Raw genomic sequence first — 25,702 nt, 5'->3', positions numbered from 1 at the left:
ACATTTTGAAATATAAAAGGAGGAGAGCCCCCTTTTCAAGCACAGAACAATAAATATCAAGATTCTGTATAATCATTCCATAACTGTTCTCCACTTTTCTCCATTTGTTCTAATGACTGTGATAGCAGTCAATCAAAGAAATCATGTAGGCAGTGCATGTGCGTGACACAGCTACAGAAAATAAAAGTTTAAGCTGAAGAAATTAATCCCTCTTGTGATACTTCAAGATTTATCTATTAATTGCTTGCCTGTGGTTTCAAAACTGACAAAAGCTATCCAAAATCACACTAGGAAATCCTCTGAGTTCAGTCATATCTCTGATTTAGTCAGCTTCAGCTATCACTGCCATCACCAGCTCATCTATAAATACATCTGCTTTCACAGTGTACACATTCTGAAAATTTGCCGTTGCCTCCTCAGAAGTGCAGGGCTATCATCTGCTATTAGACAAGCCCGGCTTGACCAAAGCCAACACGAACCAAGCCTAACACACCAAGCCCATCCCTTATTGTTAGCTTTGATAGTTGCTGCTATCATTTGATAGTTCGCTTGTAGCCAGTCCAAGTTGGCAGTGTCAGCCCAAGCTGATTGGAGCTGCAGACATTTTTGCTGACTGGAGTCATGCTATCTTTGCCAGTTTGCTGGAATAGACACAGACACTGATTGGGTCATGCTGAAAACATTCCTGTCCTATGAAGCAAGTCTGTTTGTATTTTAGGTTTGCCAGGACTAATGAATTAAAAATCTTGGGCTCGCCACAGTTTGCTGCTTAATAATGCCTGTGACAGAAGGATTTTTTCCTCCCTGAAGCATGACAGCATCATAATCCCTCGTCACTGGCAAGGAGAGGAAGGAAAAGCGGAATTGTGGAGAAAAGCGGAAAAGGGTGATCTTTTGGGACAGCAAAGCCTATGGGAAGTGCAGGTAGCAGCATGTTGCCCTGACAGCTGTCTCAGCTTCTCAGACCTTGTCAGTTTGTTGCTATGCAGCAGGTGCAGCCTTTTCTTTTATTGAAGCTTTACTCCATAAAGGCAACGACAAGCCAAGGCAGTGGCTGGCCCTGGATTATACAAGTGCAGACACTCCGCTAAGTGAGGTAAGGCAACAGGTGTGAAAACTGAACTAAATTGATAGAGCTGTAACAGCACTTAATCTGAGTTCTGCTGCAGATTTTTTATGGAGAAACAGCAGCCAGTTCTATAGGTGATTGTTGTGAAGAAGAGAGCTGCTCATTAAAGCTCATTAAATTCCAGGTTGCCCACTCACCCTCATCTCTGTCTACAGAGATATTGTTCTTAATGCACGGAGAAAGCAGGTGGGGAACTGGGGGCAGTCAGTCTGTGTGTTTCCTGTATTGCCCTGTTTGCACACAGGCTGCTTCCATCCCTCTCTCTTCTCTTTGATTGCTTTTTGTGATGAAGATCTTGAGGATTCTGCACAAAAAGGAGTGCAGGGATAAATGCAATATATAAAAAAATGGATAGCAGGGTAATTGCTGCGTATAAAGATGAGATTTCTTTTCATGGATTGGAATAAAATGGAAACACTCTTTTGTGGTATGATAGAATTCACCGTTGCTTATTGAAGGGGTATTGATTTTTGCCCTCACATAGTAGGTGGGTTAAAGAGGTAATTTAAAGACATCGCAGACCACAGAGTATGTGACTGGGATAAAACAACAGATTTACTTCTAGCAATATTGTTATGGCAACTTTAAAACCTCTAGCAGAATGCATCATTTTAATTTCTTAGGCTATGATACAAAATGTTAAGTATACTCTTATGTGGAAGACCACTTGAGATAGTAAGCAGATGTCAGGGGAATGTGTACCAACAACACAGAATGATGAACAGCCTTGTTTCAAGGATGTGCTTATCACTTAAAATCTCTTCTTTTTTTTTCTTTTCTTTTCTTTTTTTTTTTTTGCTTTACCTTCTATTGGGAGGTATGGAAAGGAAATATGATAAAGGATTTTGGATTAGTAGGTCTGTTATTTTTTCAAAAACAATGAGATGTCTCAGATGATTCTTATAAAGTGAGGGTCTGGGGGAAAAAAAGAGATCAATAATGCTCAGACAGTAAAAATTATTTAGTTGAATCAATGCACTTCAAAATAGAATGTTTCACTTGACTCCAAGGATCTTTTCCTGAGTCCAAAAACATACACCATGGCAATTTAGGTGACTTTTCTGCATCTCTGCCCAATAGATATCAATTCAATTTTTGTGTGTCTTGATTATCAGTAATGGGGAATAAAGAACAATCCCTGAAATCCTTCATGTATTAGTAGAAAGAGACACTCTGAGCTCCAAATAAGATTTATTCAAAGTAATAATTTTAGATTATTTGTTGTTATTTTAAGAAAAGATTTTGCATTTCAAGTAACAATTTCTTGTGTAGCATTGCTACAGAGTAACCATATCACTCTGCTAGCTAAATATTAAGCCAGACAAAGCAAATAAAAAAGAAATGCTGAAATTAGTGGGCCAGATGCAAATTTGGTTCTCTTCCACTGATTGCAAGGCAGTGATGCCAGGGAAGTGTTTGATTCACTTGTGCATCACCATGGAAGATTATAATTCTGAAATATTGTTCTGTTCTATTGACTTTCTGAGACTGCCAAATAATTAAGTGTAAATTAGAATGAGGTGGTGGGATTTCCGTGCAATACAATAGCTACTTTACTGAAAAACTACTTAGGAAATTGGCTTATATTTTCACTAGCTAAATGCTGTGTTGTCTACTGACATGTGGTACAACTTTTAGTAAATTCATTGTATTTTCCTGAAGAATTTGTTTTCTAATTGACTGAGGAGTTTTTATGGTAATTTAAAAGCTACTCTCCTAATTGTACACATAGTTGGTATGGATACAATGCACTCTGGATAGCATAGGCTTCAGTCCGAAAATAATTTCTTTATGGGCAGATCTTTTGCATACATGAAGTCCCGCTGACTTCATGTTCTCCACACATGGAGCCAATCAGAAGTTTAATATCTGTGAATTTTAGCAGCTTTCTGCTTGATATACAAGGAGATTAAGTTTGCGTTCATCTATTTAATAGAGTTTAACCAAAACTATTCATTCAAAAGGTTAAATATACATAGTAGAGCTCTGAGTACAACTTTTGAGTGTTCAGAGATGCTTTAATTATACCAGTATGGATCAGTAGTAGCTAAGTCTTTTGTTGCTCAACAATTCTTTAGTGTCCTGCTTGAAATGAACTAGCAGTTTTCTTAACAGACAGGGTTTCATCTCACTGAAACCACTTTTTGGAATTGGTGGTCTCAGAAGAAAGACCGAGGACTGAGTAAGGTCCCAACCCGGGAGTCAAACCCATGCAGACAGACCCCCGCACGTGCACAGAGTTCCACTGAAGAATCACCACCAAGGTTTGGAGACCTAGTAACTTTTGACCATTAAGCGTGTGACTGTCAGGGACAGTTTGACTGGGGGAGCATGGGTGGAAGGTAGGAGGATGGGTGCCTCCTCGTTGACACCATGTGGAGTGGCGTGCACGTTTCCAATCACACGGCAGGCTTGGGGTCATGTTACTCTCAACTCCCCACCCCTTCTTCCTTCTTCACCTTCAGAACCAGGCAGCATTGCCACGAGTCAAGGCTTGCTGAAGGGGCAATGGCGGGGAGCAAGCAGGTGAGGAGAGGGGAAGCTTCCTTTGCCACTCTTCTTTCTACTCTGTAAATAGCAAAAGAAGGGCAGTCTCTGCACTGAATTTCACTTAAATCCTTTTTAAATGGAAAAGCGAAATGGCGCTCCTTTGACTTTGCTTCTAAACGTTGCTTAGCTAGAATGAGAAAGGTAGCTGTGAATGCATGAAAGGCATTAAAACTCATTTGTTGAATGGTGTCACGTGCTCTGTAATAAATATATTGTTTGTATTATTGCAGCTGGAACAAACAAGTAAAAGCATTGACTCAAGTGCCCACATGATCACCACCGCCAGGGTACCTGCTGATAAGCCAGTACGAATTGCCTTCAGCCTGAGTGACTCCCCAGGTACAGTTTCATTTGTGGAGTAAGCCACAATGAAATAATTGCTTTTAAATTTCACATGTTCTTACCAGTGTTTACAATATCAAATGAAGTGCAGTGTTATGGGTGGATTTTTTTCCTGAGTGATAGCATGTGATCAGTTTTCCTGTCTGATAACTTTTAATATTTCCATTAACAGTTTTGTTAGACTAAAACCACTAGACTGACAGTTTAGATCTTAGCTTTCTTGTAGTGGTTTGTGGAATATACTTAGGACTATAATTAACTATCATCAAATTTTTCTGCATATGCGGTTTGTCTGATTTTAGGGAATTTTAAAACCAGAAAAGTAAAATGATATTTTGTACTGAGGATGAGAGTAGAACAAGAAGAGACTCTCCTTTCAGCAGGAAGGTTGGAAAGTGCCACATGTGCCCAGCTTGGTGAAAGATTTCAGGAAACGGATGCCCACATAGCATCTGAGAAACCGGCAGAAATCTCATTGACGTTTATCCTGTTGGCTAGTGCTGATAGAGCATTAATTTCCCCAAACATACCCTGTACATACATGGACCATTTGGCCTTTGAAATAGATGAATATTATTAGTTTGCACCTTAGATATTAAGGTCTAGAGAGCTGTTGCCAAATGGTACAAGTCAGAATGAAATGAAGTAAATCAGAAGCTGGGAAGCATCCCAAAAAAAAGCTGGCTGTGCTGTTGCTAAAGGTGAGTGCCTGGAGTCAGGGTTGAGATGTGTTTATGGCATGAAATATAAGGATCTCTGATAAGCATAACTGAAACCCACTGCTGATGAGTGCTTTATGGGACGGTATGCATTGTAGGAGGCTGCTTTCTGAGCTTTGTGTGAATAGACTCTCAGCTTGAATACAATTTTCTCATTTTAAAAATATTTTAGAATATGCATTACCTTTCCTAGCTAATTGTTGTGTAATATTAATTGGCAGCTACAAGCCTGAAATAGAATCTCATTCCCTAAGCAAGGGAATTTAAAAACAAACATCTTCATACATTATTGCACATAATTTTCAGCTCATAAAGTTGATTGACACAGAAAGATGGGGACAAGGAATATAAAGAAGCACATGTGGCTATCTATGTGCCCTTTTTCATAAATTAAAATAATCTGGTAATTACATTTTTATTACGGAAAGTAATAAGGAATCATTCTCATCTCTCAAGATATAGTAACATGGTAAATTTCTTACAGGAATTATGGCAAAGAGATCTTGAAGAGAGATATAAAAGAAAGGGGAGTGCTCTTACAAATTATGGAAAAAGAATGCTTATGTGAGACACTGAAAACAAGTCAGGGAAAGCTGAGACCATGGGAAAATCAAAGAGGGTAGAGTGGTTTGTGACAAGAGATGGCAGTAGGAAATGACAAGGTTGTGAATAGCTTGGAAGAAGAGGACATGAAAGGCAGGAAGCCTAGCTTCCTTAACATTGCATCATATTTTATTTTTTACTTTTCTATCCTGCTAATAATTCCAGCCTCTCTCTTAACATTTAGAGAAATAAACTCAATTACAGAAAGTTAATCTTTTTTTGCTACATTTTGTTAAACTTTTCCATAATTTTGAGTCCTTTAATGTATATATACAAGTGTTCCTGAAGTATGCAATCCAGAATCTCTGTGAGTACTAGAAAACTAAATAGCAACCAGTAAAGTGAGTGCCACGTTCTCTGCATCACATCCCCTCAAGGGCTACCAGGAGGTCTAAACCAGCACGCCATTTTACCATGTCACAAGAATTCCACTCTTGCTCTTAGTGATAAGCCTGAACATGGTTATTATATTCGATATATTTAAAGAAAGCAAAGGAAATAAACTTTCATCAGGTTTGAAAATTTCCAGCAAACCACAGTTGAATCAAGAGAATACAAATGAGTATTTAGAACTTTTTCTTTTAAGATGAGCTACAAAAACATTTAACAGGTAGACCTTTAGGTATTCTATACTTGGCTTTTTTTTTCCCCCTCATTTTTTTTATATTTCTTGAATCTTTTTTTCTCCTTGACAAGGATATTTGTTTTCAGTTCAAACAGGAGTTACCTGCTGTAAGTGTGATAGTAGAGCATCAGGTGAGGCTTGTGTACTGCTGGGGTATATATACAAAAAGTTCTTCACCAGGGCTAAGTGGTGAGGGAATCTGATTTAAGCTTTTCCTTAAATTTTACCTCACTTGAAAGGCACAGTGACAGATTTCACCAAGAAAGGCTGCATTCTCCTTCCGGGGGCTGGACAACTGCTTACTAGGAGGAACTGACAGCATAAGTAGATATAAAAAGGGGAAACGGAATGTTTCTTCTGGGTGGTGATTATCTCACTGGCTAGGATTGTAACCAAGCACTGGGTGTGAGGAGCAGTGAAAGGAGAAACTGCTCTCAACTCATGAGAAGAGATTACTCTGTGTTAACTGACCTACAAGACCGGAGCTGGCTTATCCTGAGTGTACAAGAAATAATTTAATTGTTACACTATTTGTCAGTCAACACCTGATGACTGAAATCCTGGCCTGCTTTGTGCAGTATTTTTAACGTGAAAGTAGGCTAACCAGTTCCTTAAAAGTCTCAGGAGCCGTCCATCAGCGGGTGCGATATAAGAAGACAGTTTTATTGTGTATCTCTTATTCCTGTATATATAGATATCTATGTTTGTCTCTTTTACTCAAGTTCACTAAGCTGGCATCAAACACAGGTTTTCCAGGGTGTGTCTGCACACTGTATTGCACCAGTTTGACTTAAGGTACCGGTTTAAATTAGTGAATTTGAAACATATTATTTCAGCCTATCTTATATCATTTGGAAACTAATGCAAGTTGAACTGAATATGGTGTTCCAAAATTTAAATAAGTGTTCCCAAATAGAAAGTTTGTTGTAGTTTATCAACATGAATTTAATTAAACCAATGAAATTTGATATGTCCTAATTCGTATCACTCTTATTTACTGAACATATTAAGATACAATGATTATAACAGGAACTTTATTAAATTTAGGCAAGTTGATTTGTTCTGTGTAATAGTTCTAAAGGAAGGTTTATAGGTAAACATTGCTTCATCTTCCCTCCTAGAATAAAAGCTTGAATCTAGCTGAAAAGTTCTGCTAGTGACATGTGGTGATAAATGACTGGGTTTGAAATTAATAATTTCTTTTGTTTGAAATTAGTCTACCTCTGATAGCACTCTCCAGAAAAATCACTGATAACAAAGGCAAAACATACATCTTCTAATGAAACTGACAGACAGTGGAACAGTGTAATAGTTTTGCAAGCATAGCAAATGACTTATTTTACTCCTCTTTATGCCTTTGTTATCCTAGTGACCATGAAGAATTTTTTGCTTTTTTAGTTGATCATGCAAGACTATTTTGCAATGGTTGCTTCTTCAGGAGCAACCTTCAAATCCCTACTCCATCCTCATTTTAGTTGTAATGGCAACAGAGGCTTTCCAGCATGTATTGGTTGAAAACCAGTGGGAATTGCCAAAACATATGGCTAAAATTTACAAAGCTGGTTTTCTAAAAGTACACCCAACCTACAAGTAAGTGGCTTGATCTTTTGGAAATTAGACAGGAACTTAGGTGAGATACCCTCCAAGGGATAGTGGCTGTGCATTCATCAGAGGAAGCTTTAGGCTTATGTGAAGGTATATGGAATAGGAGGGGTTTGCTCCTATCTCTTCTATTATGGGCCATTCCTATTACTGGGAGGTCCACAACTCTTATTATCGAGCAAGCCTTCGTAGCCTATTCTTGGGTCAGGCAGTGACCATTCCCCACTATTTTATGAGTGAGGTAACTGCGAGGTTGTGTAAGGTCATGTCAGGCAGGGCTGTGAATAGAAGCCTGGGAGCTTCACGCAGCAGTGCCAAGTCGCAGTCACTTAGCCACACAGCCTTCCAGGACAAATTTGATGAGTCTATGAATGTCTGTCAGTAATCAGGGCTGGATCTGCTGGATCTCACTGCCCTCCTAGGGCCAAGGCTGGACCCCGATGCCGTTTGCCAGTGTTGTCCCACTGTGAGTTGCAGTGCTTGCGGTTGAGTTTGAGCACTTTTCCTGTGTAAGGGCTGATCCACTTACAGGATAACAGCCTACTTATGTTACCAATTTAATTCTTTAGTTTAGGAGGAAGAGTTCTGAATACACTTGCCCACGCATGTAGGAGAAAAAAATAGTACCTGATTGTATAATTAAAGACTGGATCATAACTCAGTCACTCAAGGAAGCAGAGCTGTGATTGGCATTTCCTAAATTTCAAGTGCTTGATTTAGCAACCTTATTGTGCTTTCAACACATTTACATTTTTATGTTCTATTTCTGTCTATCTTTGTGAAGATCCCAGAGAAACTGTAATTTGTGAGTTTATACTGCAAGTAAATCAGATGTTGTTCTTGAAGTATTTATTCATTAACTATTGCCCATAGCCCACAGTTCAGCTGAATGGAGCAGTCATATAGGAAGAGACTGGGGTATTATATTCATTGTACCGGACATTCTGTTGGTCAGACAGCGAAGTGTGAGCGATTTTGCTCGTTTGTCTACATGATGGAGGTCTGGGCTATTGGAATCTCCAGAAGGCCAGAACATGATTAAATAAGTGAATTTTTCCAGAAAGCATGATTCATTCTCAAATGTTCAACGTTAGCATGTACCAGGGGACCAAATGCATCAGGACATCACTGATAAGTAGTAAGCCTTTTGTATGAAGACAATCAGTCTTAATACAGTTCAGCCTTCTAAATCAGATGGCTTATGTGGATCTCTGTACCACACATCAGAAGCCCATCTCACGTTTGTATTAGTAGGTGCTGTCAGCAGATAGACAAGAGCTTACCTGGACGGCGAAGGCTGAGCAGCTTAGCCTTGCCGTCCTTACACAGAGCTGCCTATTGCACCATTTCAGCATGAAGGTGCGTTGGCTGGGCAGCATGCTTTGGGAGCTTGTTCTTTTGTTATGCTGTTAGTTTTGCTGTAGGAATGGTCAGAGAGCTGGCTCTGACATAGAGGGTACTTTGTCTTAGCTCAAGTGATGGAAAGCAAAAGGAGGAAGTGATTTCCCCAGAGACCCTCCGTCAGATTCTCTCTGTTATAATCAGTTTTCAGCAACAAGCAAAGCGTATGTATGAACCTGATGAAACAACCATGAAAGTCAAACTATTCCATACACATGAACCAAACCTTTGGTTAAAAAAACATCAGCTGTGTGTGCAGAGAGTTCATCTTGTAATCAGGGTACAGGTCTTTACCTTTAGTGCACTTTTAAATATAGACCTTCAAAATTAGTTTCGGGATCTATGGGAAATCAGGAAGTGCTACTCATTTAGAAATCACGCAACAGATACTTTAACTTCGGTGGCTGTGACAGAGTCCCTGATCGGACTCCTTCACATCACAAGTTAGAGCTGTTGAGTTTGCTGGGGTGGCCATGACATTCACGTGTATGTTTTTCCTCCTTTCTTGTTTTCCTTTGACCAGAATCTTGACTCATTTTCAGGTACAGCAAGTTGCAGTGTCTGAGTTTTTAAATTTTGATTTTTAAACAAAATGTGTTTTCAACAACCAGCTTGAATTATAAGTCCTTTTTCTTTATGAGTGACAGGGAAGGGAGCAGTAAAATAGTGACCACAGGGGTGAGATGCTGTTTGTATCTGGTGAAGAATCAGCCTAGTAATTTTCAGGGTTTTGTGGCACTGAAAAGCCACTAATTATTATAAAGGTGGTCTTTGATTATATCCGTGATTCCCTATAACAATCTAGGCATTCATTAAATATTGATAATAAATTGAGAAAAGGAGAAAAAGAGATATTTCTGAATTCTGTTGTCTGGTTAAGGAGATGTAGAATAGGAAAGAACAAATACAGACAGATAAGGAGAAAATTATGAGAGTGTTTTGATCTTCAGAACATTTTCTTTGACATTTCAGACACTTTCAATGTTTCTGGTTTTCAGAGTCATAGATTTTTAAGGCTAGAAGCCAATGTGATTTTGTTTGATCTCCTGTGTAACACCCAGTATTCAGGCTTGTAAGGGCAATAGTGATTCTTTTGGAAAAAAATGCAAGTTTTTATCTTTTCTCGTGACTTTCTGAAAACATATTAAAAAAAATTTTAGGAGGCAAATGGCTGATGTCATTTGCTTTCCCCTTGTGTGAAATCTAAATGTGTTTAGTTTTTACCAAGTGATTTTTGTTGTTATTGTTGTGGTTGTTACTTTGACAACAGTGAAATACAGACTGACCTGATGCAGTAATTTATTTCATTGGAAGATGTGGCTAAGGTTTTTTGTTGTTCTTCTTGTGGAAAACAAGATTGCAGTTAGCTGTGAGGATTTCTGCTAATTTTTGTAAACTAAATACTTCAGCTGAAAATGTCAGAGGAGCCTAAGAGAATTAGAAACTCAGAAAAATTTCAAACCACTGGAGTCCCCAACTTTTCTCGAAGATGTTCTATACATCAGATGATGATTTAAACAAGTTTTAAACTAGCATAACTAAATAAAAACCTAGCAGCTGTTCAATAGATGCTAGGGCAGGCCCATTATAAAATGTACTATGGTATGCCATAATGGTTAGGTTACCAATATGTTCTATTTTTAGTACCATTGACTCAGTCACTTGAGTTCAAAAAATAAGCAAGGAACATCTGTTTATTGAAAGGATTTCCTCTATAGTAATTTCTTTCTCTATTCCATCCTTTTTAAAGTATTTCCAATCTTTTTTTTACTGGTTCTTTTCTGAAGATAATCCAATATATTTTCTAATATTCTGACACTGCATTAATTTTGTTTTATTATTAAGATCTGAGGCAGTGAAAAATTAAATATTGGTTGATGCTTCTTTAAAATTCTTGGGGTTGCTTTTGTTTTGTTTTTCTTAAGTTAAAAATGTTTGAGGTCTCTCCTTAAAGCTACTGTACCAAAGATTGTACTGCTGGAATTGTCAAAACAAATAGCAGCTTAACTGCTGTTCACGACTCTGGTCCAATATCTCTGTCAGAATATTTAACAGCTATTCAGCCAAATATTTGTAGAGCAGCTGTACCCCTAGTCGCACTGAGTCCTATTCCGTCCTTCCTTTTAGCCTTGCTATGTGATTCATCTTTCTTCTTTTGGAATATTAGTCTATTTTTAAATATTGTACAAGAAAGCAACAGCAAATTAAAGGTAAACAGCTGCATATCAGTGTGATACAATTCTATACAATTAAAGCAATTTAATTATTTTCCAGAATGGGCATGTTTGGGACATGGTGTGAAAAATGAAGCTGGGGGGGGAATGTGGACAGACGGGTATGACTTTTTGATAATACTGGCAAGACCCCTACCCGATGAAAACATAGAACTTCACTTTGTTTCCTGAGGAAGTTCAACAGCATTTGCTTTTGCCCTCTGTATCACTATTTTTTTTCTTCTCTGGGCACCCCTTCCTAGAGGTGCCTAGCTCTAACTCTGTTAGTTAAAGTAAGGCTCTGACCATATGTTAGCCAGTATGTTTATTCTTCACAAGATAGGGTGACTTATTTTACTTTTTCCCCCTAACCTACTTTGCTATTGGACCACTGAGGGAAGGATAAAGAGATAACAAATATTTGACAAATAATTTAAATCCTAGTCTGTACTTTTAAAGTATATTCAGAATCCTGCTTTGATATGTGGTCCTCTTAATCTTGTTGGGATTCTGTTGTAGCATACGACTCTGCCAGCATAGAGTAGGTTGCAGGATCTGACCTACGTTAGCAATTTTCTCCTATGAGAGCCATCCTTGTTTAATTTTGACACATTACAAATAACTGACTCTGTAAGCTAGCTAATAGTAACCTTCTCTTCACCTCCGGTAACCTGTAGTAAGATGCATAAACAGTCATCACAATCCAATGCAAAACTGATAGTGTGAAAGTCACTGAGAAAGAAATATTGCAGTGGCTAGCTGTGACGCTACCAAGTATGATTCATATTTCTGATCTCAGTCCAGCTACTAGTGGGCAGGTGTCCACATCACAACACTGACGTAACTTGCACAGCCTGTCCCACCTTTGCTGAAGCTTGTACTAAAAATAAAGAAATAAATAAAGACACAGTTTGGCTTGTTGTCATGAATGAACTAACTCTAGCCCATAAAGATTGTTATCTACAGGTTAGGGTAAAGGCATTTCTTTGCAGTATGGAGAAATTTGTGGTGCCTTTCCCATTCTATCACATCTGTGTAGGTAACAGTCTTCTAGTTCCAGGGTTGCCAGGCTGGTTTGTGTGTTCTTGTGGTTGCCTTTGGGTGATGGGAGAAAAGGTTTTTATTATTGTTGGTTTAGCCCTGGTAAGTCATTGTATTGTGATGGGGAAGTTATCTTTCCCTTCATTCAAGTAATGAACTCTTCGGTAGTAAGAAGGTTCTTTACTTTGCAGTGCAATGGAGAACTCAGGAAGAAAAATTGTTTGGATTTATTGTTTTTATTAAATTGTCACATTCTTCTGTGCTAACTGGCTTTGTTTTGTTTCTTAATTACTGCAATACAAAATAGGCTTTCTGTCTTTCCAGCACCTAAACATTTTCTTATTGCCAACCCACTAGTATTTTCAAGGAGTCTATTAAGGGATCTCAAGTGTAGAAAGATAAGCAGATGCGGAGGTGTTTGCAGGACCCTGATATTATTGTGAATATATGCAATGTAGAACTATATTAAACAGATCATTTGAAATGCTCTTTTTGGTAGACATTGACTTTTAACATCATGTTTACCTTTTAGACGATGCTTCCTCTGAAAATTTCCCTTTGGCATTTCCAGAACTAGATCAGCAGCTGCAGGTAACTTTTTTTTTACTACAGTTCTACTTCACGTTTACTGTATTTGTTATGATAAAAAATCTCTGTTTGTTACACTAAAGTGAAAGTTTTCAGTGGTGCTTCTCTAACCTATTAACATTTAATAAAACTGTATATTTCCATAGAAGAAAACATTGTCTTTTCAAGATCTGCGGAAAAATTGATTTGGCATTTTTAATCAATTGCAGGGAAATGACTATTTTAACAATCTCACCAGCTTTTTAAATTTTTTTTGCAATTCCTGTGCAAAACACAGCATGTACTGCTGCACTGCAATGAAGAGAGTTCCTGTGGTTTTGACAGGAGAAGGAGTGAGCCAGGTTTTATATTCTTATGCCTACAGGCTGTGGTAAAACCGGTATAATCGACTTTCTCTGGCACATTCCAAGAGAATGTAAAGGTGTATTTTGTAGTGCCATCTTATCTCTAATCTTAGGTAACTAAAGCCAGTCATCAGGATTGATGAGAGCCTCCTCAAAGTTACTCTAGCTCATGCTGCACAGCCAGCAACCCTAATGGTTGCCCTAGCAGGTGTCTGCAGACAGCACAGGCTAGAAGTGGTGAAACCTTTTGTGACTGGTCCGATGTGTCAGCATAGCACGATGGAGCCCCGATATACTGGATAATCAGAGGGCAGTTGATGGCAACTCTGCGGCTCACCAGGCACAGAGCCAGTTCTGTATCCAGGGATTATTTCCCTTTCCTCTGTAGCAGTTCTGGAGTGTTTGTTGGCTTTTGTAAACTACTTCAGATTATCTGTTTCCCAGGAGCATTTAGACTTCCTCTGATATTTCAATATGAAGGCAGTTGTTTCCTGAGTGTAAATTGAGAAAGGCATTAGCAGACCATGTTGTCCAATGATGTCATCCTTCCTGTCCCCATCAACTAGTGAGACAACACTGGAGGGCTGCTGACTTAAAGGACTGACTTTTCTCTCCTGCTGCTCTCATCAAAAGGATAACTGGGGAAAGAACTGAGGATGACAGAGACTCTTCTTGCTCTATCTCTCTAATCCTGAGAATAGGGGCAAGTTCCGTAGGCGTAACTAGGAAAGATTAAAGGAATGAATAGCAATTTAAGATTTGGGCTGAAAGGAACAGGGTAGTATGTTGGCCTTTTTATGCCACTGATCTTCCAGTGCAGAGAAGACGATTGATATTTTTTTCCCTCAGAAGAATTCAATTTGAGAAAAGCAATATCGTTTCATGGCTAAAGCACTGAATTGAAAGTAAAGAACTTGAATTCTGTTTTCAACTCTGTCAGTGACACATTGTGTGATCCTGGAGGAGTTGCTTCATCCTTCTGCTCATCTCTGAAATTAGGTTAATATTTTTTACCTTTTTTGTTAAAGAACATTGAGATCAGTGGATGAAGACTGCTCTAAAAGAGCACAGTATGATTATCATTGCTGCTGGTAGTACATAAAAACAAAATTACTAGTGTTAGATGTAGGTACTTTACAGGCCAAGTGATGATTTTTTTATTAGCACTTTTATGACCCATTTCTGGAACATACAATGTACTCTAAATATGTAATTTCGTGATAGACTGAAATTGCTCCTCTGGAAGCATTCAAGTCTGCTGGATAAATAATAGCCCTTCAGTAAAAGTTTTTTAAGTACACACTAGAGCAATTCCACTAAGTACACCCTCTTGGTCTGTTAAGTCCCTGACATTTTTTTCAACAGAACCTTCCTTTACTCTCATGACCTCCATATGATAACAAATTCAAAGAAACAATCAAAGGCTTTGATTCAGATAATGTTCTTTTTATTATCCTTCAGAAACTCTGTTTGGTAATATCGTGGTAGTTGAAAAGATAACTTATGAGGACTATCTGACTGACTCAACCACTCAGAAGTATGAAGTTAGTGGTAGTGCTTCATCCTTTAGCTTTTCAAGCTTATGTGCTTATTTATATTTAGATGCCTTTATGCCTTTCAACCAGAGGCAGTTAAGTCAACATGGGTTCTGAGCTGATGCAAAGATAACAGTGCATTTAGCTTTGGCAATGAAAATTTGAATTTCCTTGCTTTTGTCAATCTGGATCACAGCTTAAAGTTATAACTACTTAATGCAATTACATTATGTTTATACTACTTGAAAATGTCAAACAAGCAATAACTGTAACAAAGTTGTAATTTACCTAGTTACGTTTTCTTATTGATTACTTTTTAAAATTGCTATAATCCAAACTGCTAAGGGTGTGTCAGCCCTGTATAGCATGTGGTTGCAATTTATGTTAATGTAACCATACCATCTTTGAAACAGGTAGCTCCTGTATTACAGAAGCAAACTACAACATGGGCTTCACCAGGATCTGCAGAAGTACTGAGTGGTGGTGTCCCTTGTCATTCCATCAATGCTTTTCTCTATCCCAAAGTTAGCTAGCATAAACCAGCACACATGAAGTGTCATGCAAATGAACCCTTCAATGGACTGTGGCATAGCAACCTCAAATGCTTGAATTTGTAAGAATGCTGGCGCATATTTTCATAATAAAAATATCACATCTAGAGCAACAAGATTTTTATCACCATGCCATAAATATAGTCAAAAGCATTTGTATTTTATTTAAAGAAGCAAACTATAAATGCAGGGTAGGTGGCTATATAATAATAGACACTTAAAAAAGAAAAAGTTATAACTTTCCAGGTTTCAAACATACAAAGGAAAATTTTGAAACATGTTTTAAAAAACAAAACAAAACAAACAAAAAGCCAAATTAGCTGATCTTCAGGTTGGATTTTGAAAGCAGCTTGAAAGCTATGTAAGTTCACTGAGTGACTTGGAAAATCAGAGCCTTAGAATTTTATGCATGCAGGCAGCAGACCACAGGCTGAGTACCAAGCAATTTGCACCTCTGTTTTAGGCTTCAAGCCCTTGTCCTTCTATGTTAGGCCCTGGCAGACAACTTGGCTGTTTGAGCAGAATTACCTAGTGTTCCCACTTTTCCTACCACGATCCTACCATACCTACTCCCTGGACACTGGTATCCGATGGCAGGGCAAAGTTCAGTGCAGCCTCCCCCTGACAGGGTAATAAACCCTGCTGTTCAAGCACTGGCGCCAACTTTACAGAGGTAAAGGTAGGATTGGCTGGAGAAAAGGTATTTCTAGGAGACTAACTGCAAATAGCTAATTCTCTGTAAGGACTTTTACTAGGGGATGATCCTAGTTGAAAGTTACAGGTTCTTTCTGAAGAATAGAAATGATCAGTCTGGTGTACTGATCTGCTAGCTAGGTTCAGACCAAAAATGTTGTGTTTTCCAAGACCTTTTTGAATGTTACATTTTTCTCCTACTCTGAGAGGAATAAATTCCAAGAAGCAATTTGTAAGAAAATAATATCAGTTCTCTAACTTAAATTTTTGCTTTTGTTGTTTTTTTTTGTTTTTGTTTTTTTTTACTTAAAAAAAAGTACTTTTTTTTTTACTTAAAAAAAAAAATTAATGTATGGTCAACTAGACACAAAAGCCCTGCATATAAGAACAGAGCAGTTTAAGCCATATGCAGCAAAAGCCTGGTCTCTTTTGCAGCTTTAATATAAAAAAAACTACAAAGAAGTTCCTGATATGCTACCAGTGAAACAAAGCTTATATTGGTAAACTTCTTTTTTTCAATTCCTTTTGTTTGCAGTATTGGAAATGATTTGCTTCCCACTGATGAACAACACTTTGAATGAGGAAAAAGCACTTATTTGGGCTTCAGTGTCATTTCCCCCCCTGCCCTCGTGTAAGCAATGTGGTGGGTAGTGCAGCGAGGGTAGGCTCGCTACGTTTCTCGGTTTGTTATTAGGAAACATTAGTCTTTGCCTTGTGTAAAAGCTGGACTGGGCCTTGGAAGGCCCTTCCTTGATTAGCTGCATAGTGGGTGGTGGCCCCTCTGACAGACACTCTACTACGGGTTATCATCTGCTATATTTAGACACCTACATCAGCATCCGAGGCCGCCTTGTTTCGGTCACTGAATACAGAGGAAGGTATCTAGTGTTAAGTACCCGCTTTACTATACTCTGTGTGCTGTCTGTCCTGTTCCAGCATTTCCTGTGACTTGCTCTGTGCGTCTCCCTCTTCTCCATCAAATTCTTTATTCCAGCTGGGAGTTTGATCCTGAAGAGGGAAGAATACAAGTCACATACGGATGCACATGGTGTCCTGTAATTCTTTATCATCACTTCTCATGAATTCGTGAGCTTGAGAGAGGCATTTATGTCATAGTTGTACTATGTAATCTGTTGAGATCAATGGAATTAGATGATTGTTAAATTGCTGCAACAGAGAAAAGGCTCCAACCATTTATAATATCATTTTTTTAAGTTAAGAGGTAGTTTTTCACGCTTTAGTGAGAAATGTCTATATAAAAAAACAATGAAAATATTATGAAAGGGACAGTTTGTTATGTGTGATACAAGCATTTAGCAGAAACCTTGTTTACTCTGGAACTTTAATAATGGAACTATTGCTTCTGCTGACTGCCAAGACTCTTGTTAGACACGTATGAATTATTTTAGAAAGTTTAAAAGTATACTGTGTTTTTAAAGGGTATGCTCTATTTTTTTAATATGTATAAAATTCCAAGAGAATTCCTAGAGTACCGTGGTACTCTATAATTAGATTTGATTGCTTATGAACTTGATAAGTCTCCTGTAATGCTGCTGTGATAACTATGATCTTATATTAGATTACGTAAGACATGGATGTTTACAAGTCAGAGCATCATACTAAGGTTAGGAAAGAATGGAAAAATCTCTCAGGAAAGGAGAGCAAAACTCAGTTGCTCTCATCCAGTTGACTCAAATTGTTTGGAGGATAGAGAACTGCTTACTTTCATAGTAAAACTAGACTAAACTAGATATATCCTAGACTAGATATATCCTAGGCTAGATATCTGGAATTGGTTGAAAAGTTCCAGTTGCTCTACAAAAAGTAGCTGCAATGTGCAGATATCACTCTAGCTTGGAATAATATGATTTCTTCCATCATGGAAGTGTACACAAGGCCATATAGTGAACATAGGCCATGTGCAAAATATTGGCACTGAACTTTCTGGTTTTCTAGAATAGTTTAGCTAAAAATTACCAAATCTACAAAAAGTGAGACACCACTCTTTACTTAGGCCAGTGCTAAAGACTGCCTTCCAGACGAGTCCACATGCTCAGCTGGCAAAACTGCATGATACAATTTTTTCTTCAAACTTCAACCTTTTCAGGAGAAAGTTTTGATTTTTTTTCACAGTAGAACCAAAAAGTAAATGCAAACAAATGAAGGTGAATAAAAAAATAAACTGTTTTGAAGTTTTTGAACACTTGGGTGACACTATCAACTATACAACTTTTGTGGATATGGAATGCTGATATTCATATGGTAAGGCAAAACACACTTTGACATGTGAGTGAAGCAAAAAAATTACTGAAAACTGTCCTGTTGTGTGCCCCAGTAAAGATTTTAATTAGAACAGCTCCTTCAACCTATCTTAAACAACAGGCAGAACAGCTCAGCGTTCTATTTCTTCATGAACTGCCTTTGCATATCATGTTCCAACATCTATCATATCTGGATTCCAAACAAAAAATCTAAATAAACAGTGCATATGTCTTGTAAAGATGTACATACATATATGCAGCTACAGAATAGCCTATAACAGGAACTCTTCATGTCTACTTGCTGGATTCTGTTTGTCAATGTCACAGTGAGTTAGTCAACAAAATACAAGGAAAAATCAGACCTTGTTGAAAATCAGGCATAGTAGGATAAACCATTAGTATGACTGAAAGCTGTAGCTTTTGTACTAGCTTTGTGAACAAAATCAGAGATGCTGTGTGCGCATATTTTGCCAGCACAGGAAAATGAGGGTGGATGACACTGAAGCCTGAAATAAGCAAGATTAAAAGTAGCAACTGTTGCCATTAAATATAACTTTCTTTGGCAGGAATGGGTTTTGCTTATGTAGCAGCTATGCTTTTATATATATTAATTTATGGACGGGCAAGATACTTCATGAAGTAACAAGCTCGGGCTGTCCTAAGGAGAAATTAAAGTATGGCTGTTGGCTTTTGAGTGAAAAAAATATATATTTTGTTGAACCTTGTTAAGGTCTGTTGTAATTAGTCACCTGGGTAAACTAGCGAACTCGTACCAAAAAAATAGGATACAGACTTCATGGTTGAAAAGTGCTCTCTACTGGGAATTCTAGTTCTTCTCTGCCACGGGAATGCCATCAGGGCAGCATCTGCAACACTTCCCATGGCCTGGCCACAGGCATTCCAAAAAGTCATTCCAGGTGGAATGGGGAGCAGAGAAAGTCTGCTTGAATAAGCTAGGGAAAATGGAAATTTCATCTAGGATGGCTTAGAGGAATGCAGCTTTACCAAGACATAGGTCTTAGAAAGTATATGACAGCCCTCTATAAGTACATCTCGGGTAAAAGAGGTAGGAAAAAGAACCACCATTTGAATGAAAGGTAGTGCTGGCACAATAAAAGACTTACAAACCTGTCTTCAACAAAACCAAACTGGAGGTGATAAAAATGTTTCTAATCCTTGTTGAGGCTCTGGACCAGTCTTACAACTGAGGCAGGGGACTTCAGTTTTTCTAAGACAGAAGTGGGCAAGCCTGTGAATTGTAGGATTTGCTTCTGACAACAGGGGACTGGACTCCCTGAATTTGCAGGTTCCTCCTATTCCCATTCAGATGAGTATGGGCTAGTCCAGTAACTGTTACTATTCTGTTATTGTTTTCTTTTCTGCAGAATATGTTAATACTGTAAATGTCTGCTGGCTAGTTGGAGTTACCCCTTTGGAACAAGCAAGTTTTGCCTGTGTTGCTGCATTTGTTTTTCAGGAGTTTGCCCTGCCATCTTCTGAAAATGCTTCTCTTGGTGGGAACAGATATATCATTAATTCTTTGCACTCTTGTTTATGTTAAAAAAGTAGGCTGTTAGACATGGATAAAATAATTTCTCTGTGCTTTTGTGTTGGCTTGCATTTTCTGGTGGGCAGCAAAGAACTGACCAGACTTGTATCTCTCCATTTTTTCTTGTGATTGCAGCAGAGGTGTTTGTTAAATAATGAATGCATAAGCCTGTTTCATGTCCTTCTGGCCAGAAATTACTCATGGACATTGTAGGTACTATCTCCAAAACCTTTCTTAGAAATTTCAAAATTACAAAAGAGCAAACTAAATTGTCTGGTCATCTAGTCATATAAAAACATAATCAAATTTACATTTTAAAGTAAAAAGACACTCAGAATTTTAAAAGTTCTTGATATAGTGCTTGATAGCATCAGACAAGATTGAAAAGAATTGTATGAACAGAATATTAGTAAACTGAATGTATCTTTTGTTGTCAGTTTATTTTGAGTGATAAAATATCAGTGTAAGAAAAAAGGACACTGAAGAGGAAACAATGATAGGAAGGGGTTTGAAAGTCAGCAACTGGTTCTAAGTGGGAATTAGATACTAAGTCTCAGCATAACTACATAATTTTTAGCTCTCTATATATATCTTTTGAGTGGGAAGCTGGAATATAGAAACTGAATGCTGCTTTAATTTTTAAACTGGTTTAAACCAGCTAGATTTGCGGAAACTAAGTTGGAAGCAAAAGCGAAGGTTTTTTTTCTTTTGAAGTATCACTGTTTGGGGACTTTCCCCTGGGTACTGTTCAAAATTGTTTTATTGTGACGCATTTGTTGTTTGCTGATCTCTGGTAGATACCAGAGATGCTACTTTGGCTCACCCTTGCATTCTTGGATTAGAGCACTGAGACTTCTATATTCTGTCTCGTTAAATTTATGCTTATTATTTCAGTGGCTATATGAATGGTCCTATTGCTTGTCCACAACGAAATGTAATTAAAAGCCCTTTCCTAGGGACCAGATTCATCAAGTAATGGACTGCCCTTTCCCTGGGTTTCCAAATTCTCCAGGCTCAGAGAGAATGAAACAACATGCTATGAAGCAATTCTGCCACAGCACTTTTACTTTTAGAACATGGAAAATGAGTGTCTGTGTTAAAATTTCAGTGAAGAACCACATACTGTCTACAAGTACTTGCAAGGTCCATACATTAGTTACATTTGTTCATTGGGGTATATCTGAAGCCAACTTACCCGACCTCCTGGATAAAAATATTTTTAATTTTTGTCTCTGAATATGTTTAGTAAAATTTAAATTTCCAGTTTAGCTAAAACAAAGGTTTACAAGATCATAAATAGGAAAAGTCTGAAGACTTGTGCTTTTCTTTTCCTAACAATGACTTTGAAGGAATATTATGCTACAGAGAAGAGTCAAAGTAGGACAACAAGAAATAAAAAATAATCTACTTATATTGTAAAAAGCAATTGGATGTTCTTTAACTGGACAGTAAAGGAACTATTTTAAGTGCTTCCTTTTGCTTCAAACAGGTGGTTCAAGCATGCTATTTGGAGTTCATTTACAGTCAATTGCTTCATGGCTAATAACTTAAAAATACTACACTTCCTGAAAGTGTTATAGCCAAAATGTGACAGTCAAGCCTGAAGTCTGAATTAAATTGCATTCTTTTTAAGGAACAAAAAGCACTGACATTTAACCAAACTGTATTTTCAAGATCTTGGTTGAAATTTATAGGAGGAGTCCCAGGACGGAGTGGTTTTATTTGACGTATTTATTACCTCCAGTGTGCATTGAAAAAAATTAAAATCTTGCTGCAATAATGTTGGTATTTAGCTTAGGAAGTACAGTGCTTTTGCCTTCACTGTGTCTTTTTTACCTGATTTTTTTTAAAATGGTTGTCATCCTTATACTCTCAATCTCACCTGCACTTCTAATGGAAATTTGAAACACTTTGCAAATATACCTGATTTAACTGTCATACCATTTCTGCTAACTAAGTATATCCCCTTCTTCTACAGTAAACAGAGATGCAGAGAAACTGGGTATGATCTTGAGCAAACTACTTACAGCTTGAGGCATTGCTGGGATAGAACCTGTTGTCAAATCTTGGCTGCACTGGAGTCAGCAGTATAACTCCTGTTGAGTCCAGCAGAATCAGCCCCAGTGTCCCAGTTCATGGTCCTGCCCCATTTAGTAATAAACTGGAATAAGCATTGCATCTATGAAAAAAAGAGTGCTTAGTCAATAGCTTTCCATGTCTTTTCTTCTCATCTTGCAGAATTGGAGAATAAGAGCTTGTTTGCACTCAGATTACCCTTCTGCTTAGGGCTGCAGTTCCTGCAGTGAAAACACGCTCATGTATTTTATGGGTCTGACCAATGCATAAACTTTAGCATTCCTATATCACTGTAGCTGAAAAAGAGGGAGGTAAGGGAGAAATCTTTTTTTGAACAATCTTTAGGCATACTTTGCAAAGTTGACAAGGAAAGTTCTGAAAATCCTTCCAAGGTTTGAAGGTTTATGCATGTTCTTATGCAGCGAAGTGATTTTCTCCCTTCCATGAAAGGCTATCACTAGGAATATTTGGCTCTATCCTGCAGCTGGGGAGGGGAATCTTTACATATTCTCACAGGAATTATGATAAATATTGTATCATTCAAAAGCAGTATATATTTTTTTTTTCTTATTATTTTCTTAAAGCCACTGCCTCCTTGTCATGACTCTAAGGAATCTATGCAGGTGTACAAACAGCACTGCAAAATAGCAGAAGAGTACCATGAGGTCAAGAAAGAAATTGCTCTGCTGGAAGAAAGAAAGTGAGTAATTTTCCTGAAGTATTTACTGTTGTATATTCTCTTTGTAAAATCCTGTTTTAAACATGAGGGTTTCACATGATATTTTCTGACCTTATAGCGTCTGCCTGACAGTCACAGTACAGCACAACAGTTAGACCATTGGTCCATAGGATCAACTGGGGCCACTAAGGACACAGGGTTGTCATAGTTCAGGGCCATCAGTTACACAGATGTCCCTTAAAACCTTCATTGACAGCCTCCAGGTCACATAACAATCTAGTTCAGCTGGTGCGAGTCCCCTTTTTAGTTTTAGGAAATTTTTTTCCATTTAACTTTACACATTTTAATGAAGAACATAATTAGGTTAGGTTTTGAGTTAGGTTTCGAGTACCTGGCAGTATTAGTAAACATTTTTTCTGTGAGGTGCATTGACCTTTTAGGTGTTCATATCCAAAGTGCATAAGCTGGAGACTTTTTTTCTTGTCTATACTCACACCCCTGTCATCTTTGCATGACTGTTAAATGGCAAAGTGCACTCCATGACTCTTGGTCCCTTTCCACAAGAAACTTGAAAAAGAAATTCAGAAAGAGAAAAGAAGGTGAGTAGTGAAAGTTTCTAACAGACAACCAACCCCAAGGAATAACAGTTACTGCTAAGTAAACTTTCTCTTTCAAATGCTTTTTTATTCTTGCATTCACACTGAAGGTGACTTCAAGCAGTGTTGCCTTCCTCAGGGAGTTACCTCAAGTGTCGATCTCTGAGACTTGTGAAAATTAAGACCACACCATCATTCTTCCAGATCCTGCTTGAACAGAAACATTTGTAATATAGCAACAGGGGTAAAAAGAGCTCTGTTGCAGAGTGGGCTCTGAGTAGAAGGTGGACCACTGTATCTGTTTCATAGCAGTCTTCACGCAGCTGACCATGCAGTTCAGCCAACTTTGCATCCATGGGAGTCTTCAGCTGCAGAAGCAAAGTGATGGGAGGGGAACTGGTGAAATCCTGTAGTCTTACAAGATAGCCAAAGATGTCCTTGAATCCAGACTATGCAGGGTAAGAAAGTGACACTTGTCTTTATCAGGGTTGATGGCTACAGGCACAAAATAGTTAGCTGTTGCCTAAAGTGTCGGAACTAGTTGAGGTTTCCCACTACAAATCCCCCTTCCAGTGTAGGACCTGCATAGCACTCAGTTGCTTACAGACTGGTGCAAAAGTTAAAAAAGACGACAAAATAACCACAAGAGATTAACGCTACATTGTCCCAGTGTTTGCATTTGATTTATCATTAATTAAACTTGGCCAATCAAAAGTAATTTGTGTTTTTAAAGAGATGTAGAGAAGGTAATTAATTCAAATAATTTGCAATGATTTATCAAATTTGATTGCTTACACGGGTATTTAGCAACCAAGTGAATTCAGTGGAAACCATGTGTGTTTGTCTTCTCTGAAAATCCAGATGGAATATAAAATATTAAATGGTTGTTTAAGTACTTAACTTTAGATGCATAAATTCAAAAGGTAGCCTTAGATCATTTGGTTTGTAGAGTCCACTAATATAAATGCATTATTTTTACTGACACATCCCTGAATCAGTTATGCACATTTACAAAGTAAACTTGGAGCCCTTGAAAACTAGACTTGTGTACATATTTTTGCATTTGCTAGAATGAAAAAAAAAAGCCATTTTGTTTACCTATGGAGTCTGTGGTACTAGCTGAATTAGAAATATTTTGCTCCTTGGGAATGGCAGTTAAATGCACAAAATTGTTTACCTGAGCTCAAAACTATCCTGATCAACCTCTAAGCCCAAAAGTCAGGCTCTCAGCAGTGGTTATCCTGGATGAATTAAGGGGCTTCAGGCTGGCATTTTCCTTCATTCCACCAGTGGATGTCAAGAGTGAAACAATGTGAGGAAGCTTCCACCACTGCTACCATTGCTGAATCTGTTCTGTGGGTAGATTTAATGCCCCAGTAAATATAAGTTAAAACAAGAGTGGCTGAATAAGGCAGCATATAGAATGATATTGTGATTCTTATGTGCCTTCTAATTCCATATTTGTGGCCTAGATATTCACATGCTGTGTAGCTGTGAAATGCCTAAACATGACAAATATCAGTGCAGCACCTTTCACCACCTTCCAAATCTCTTAATCTGAAGAAGTGATCCTACAAGCACTGGGATTGAAGATGCTTAATTTCCTGCAGCTTGGTGCACTGTGGTTATTTGATTTTGATGTTTAAAGAGCTGCAAGTGCCAACAGAAGCTTTTTTTTCTCCAGACGGGAACTATTTATGACTCCATCCTCCAGGTAGCTCCTCCATTTTTTAGTATTTTGGAGGAGGTCTCATGATACTGCCTTTCACCTTTGGGTAGCAGCTTGTTTCTATAAAACCTTCCAGAAACTAATGGGGACCTCTTCAGCGCATGAAGTTTGGTTGAAATTGGAAGGTGCATTAAAAAGTTATTAGGACACATATACCTGTACACTCATGTAAGCGTATACAACCTGAACACATTAACCTTGATTTTTTATATAAAACTAGATAGAAAGGGAGTGCAAGTGTGGAGGTGAAGGAGTAAGCAAGAAATAAAAGAGAGTTTTGGTCTAGTGATCACTGATTTATATCTAAAAATGTTCTCAACAGTTACAGTTTGAAAGTTAAAGGAAGTTTATGGGGTAGCATGTGCTGAATGAAGAGAAGATCAGTGGATTACAATGGCCGGTGTGGCATGCATGTTGAATATTCCATTCTCAGAAGGGGACAATGCTTTGACTTTTCTAAAAAGTCTGATGAGATGTACAGATTTTAACCTCAAAAGCAGTTACAACCAAATTGAAAAGATGGAGTTTGCAGCTTTCTGAAATTTGCCCCTGTTGCAAGTGTCTTTATCTTCTTCTACATTTGAATTTGAATGTAAGGAAGTAAAGATTCACAATCGCCTAATACACTACTATCTATTGTCAGTTTCTTTTACACATTGTTTTTATAAAATGGACAAAGATAGAGTTTCATCCCTTGTAATGGGAACAAAAAATCTGTGCAGTGTTCTTCAATGTACATTTTTACCAAAGGCGACCAGAAGTGCTGTTGGATGGTACCCCTGCCAGTGCTCTGAAATTCCTCTCCACAGATCAACTCACCAGTGGAATTAAAATGTCAAGTCTCACCTCACAGTGTGTGCACCTGTGGTGCCTACT

At 38.0% G+C, this 25,702-nt stretch overlaps 1 protein-coding gene across 3 annotated transcripts in view; it reads left to right on the top strand.

Moving 5' to 3' along the window:
- Positions 1 to 727: 727 nt before the first annotated feature.
- MAP3K7CL (MAP3K7 C-terminal like) overlaps positions 728 to 25,702 on the top strand; it is a 35,392-nt gene continuing 10,417 nt past the window's right edge. Inside the window, exons 1-5 of one of the 3 annotated variants that reach the window (XM_075033851.1) lie at positions 729 to 1,096; positions 3,245 to 3,393; positions 3,910 to 4,018; positions 12,758 to 12,816; positions 22,407 to 22,522. In XM_075033851.1, the coding sequence (XP_074889952.1) occupies positions 3,949 to 4,018; positions 12,758 to 12,816; positions 22,407 to 22,522 (245 nt within the window). In that variant the 5' untranslated portion in view covers positions 729 to 1,096; positions 3,245 to 3,393; positions 3,910 to 3,948. Of the gene's footprint in view, positions 1,097 to 3,244; positions 3,394 to 3,606; positions 3,656 to 3,909; positions 4,019 to 12,757; positions 12,817 to 22,406; positions 22,523 to 25,702 lie in introns of those variants that run through there. The other 2 variants (XM_075033853.1, XM_075033850.1) reach the window with 2 other exon arrangements.

The sequence above is a fragment of the Buteo buteo genome, chromosome 8 (assembly GCF_964188355.1).
Source record: "Buteo buteo chromosome 8, bButBut1.hap1.1, whole genome shotgun sequence".
Classification (NCBI taxonomy): domain Eukaryota; kingdom Metazoa; phylum Chordata; class Aves; order Accipitriformes; family Accipitridae; genus Buteo; species Buteo buteo.
This window is presented reverse-complemented; position numbering and strand designations above follow the sequence as displayed.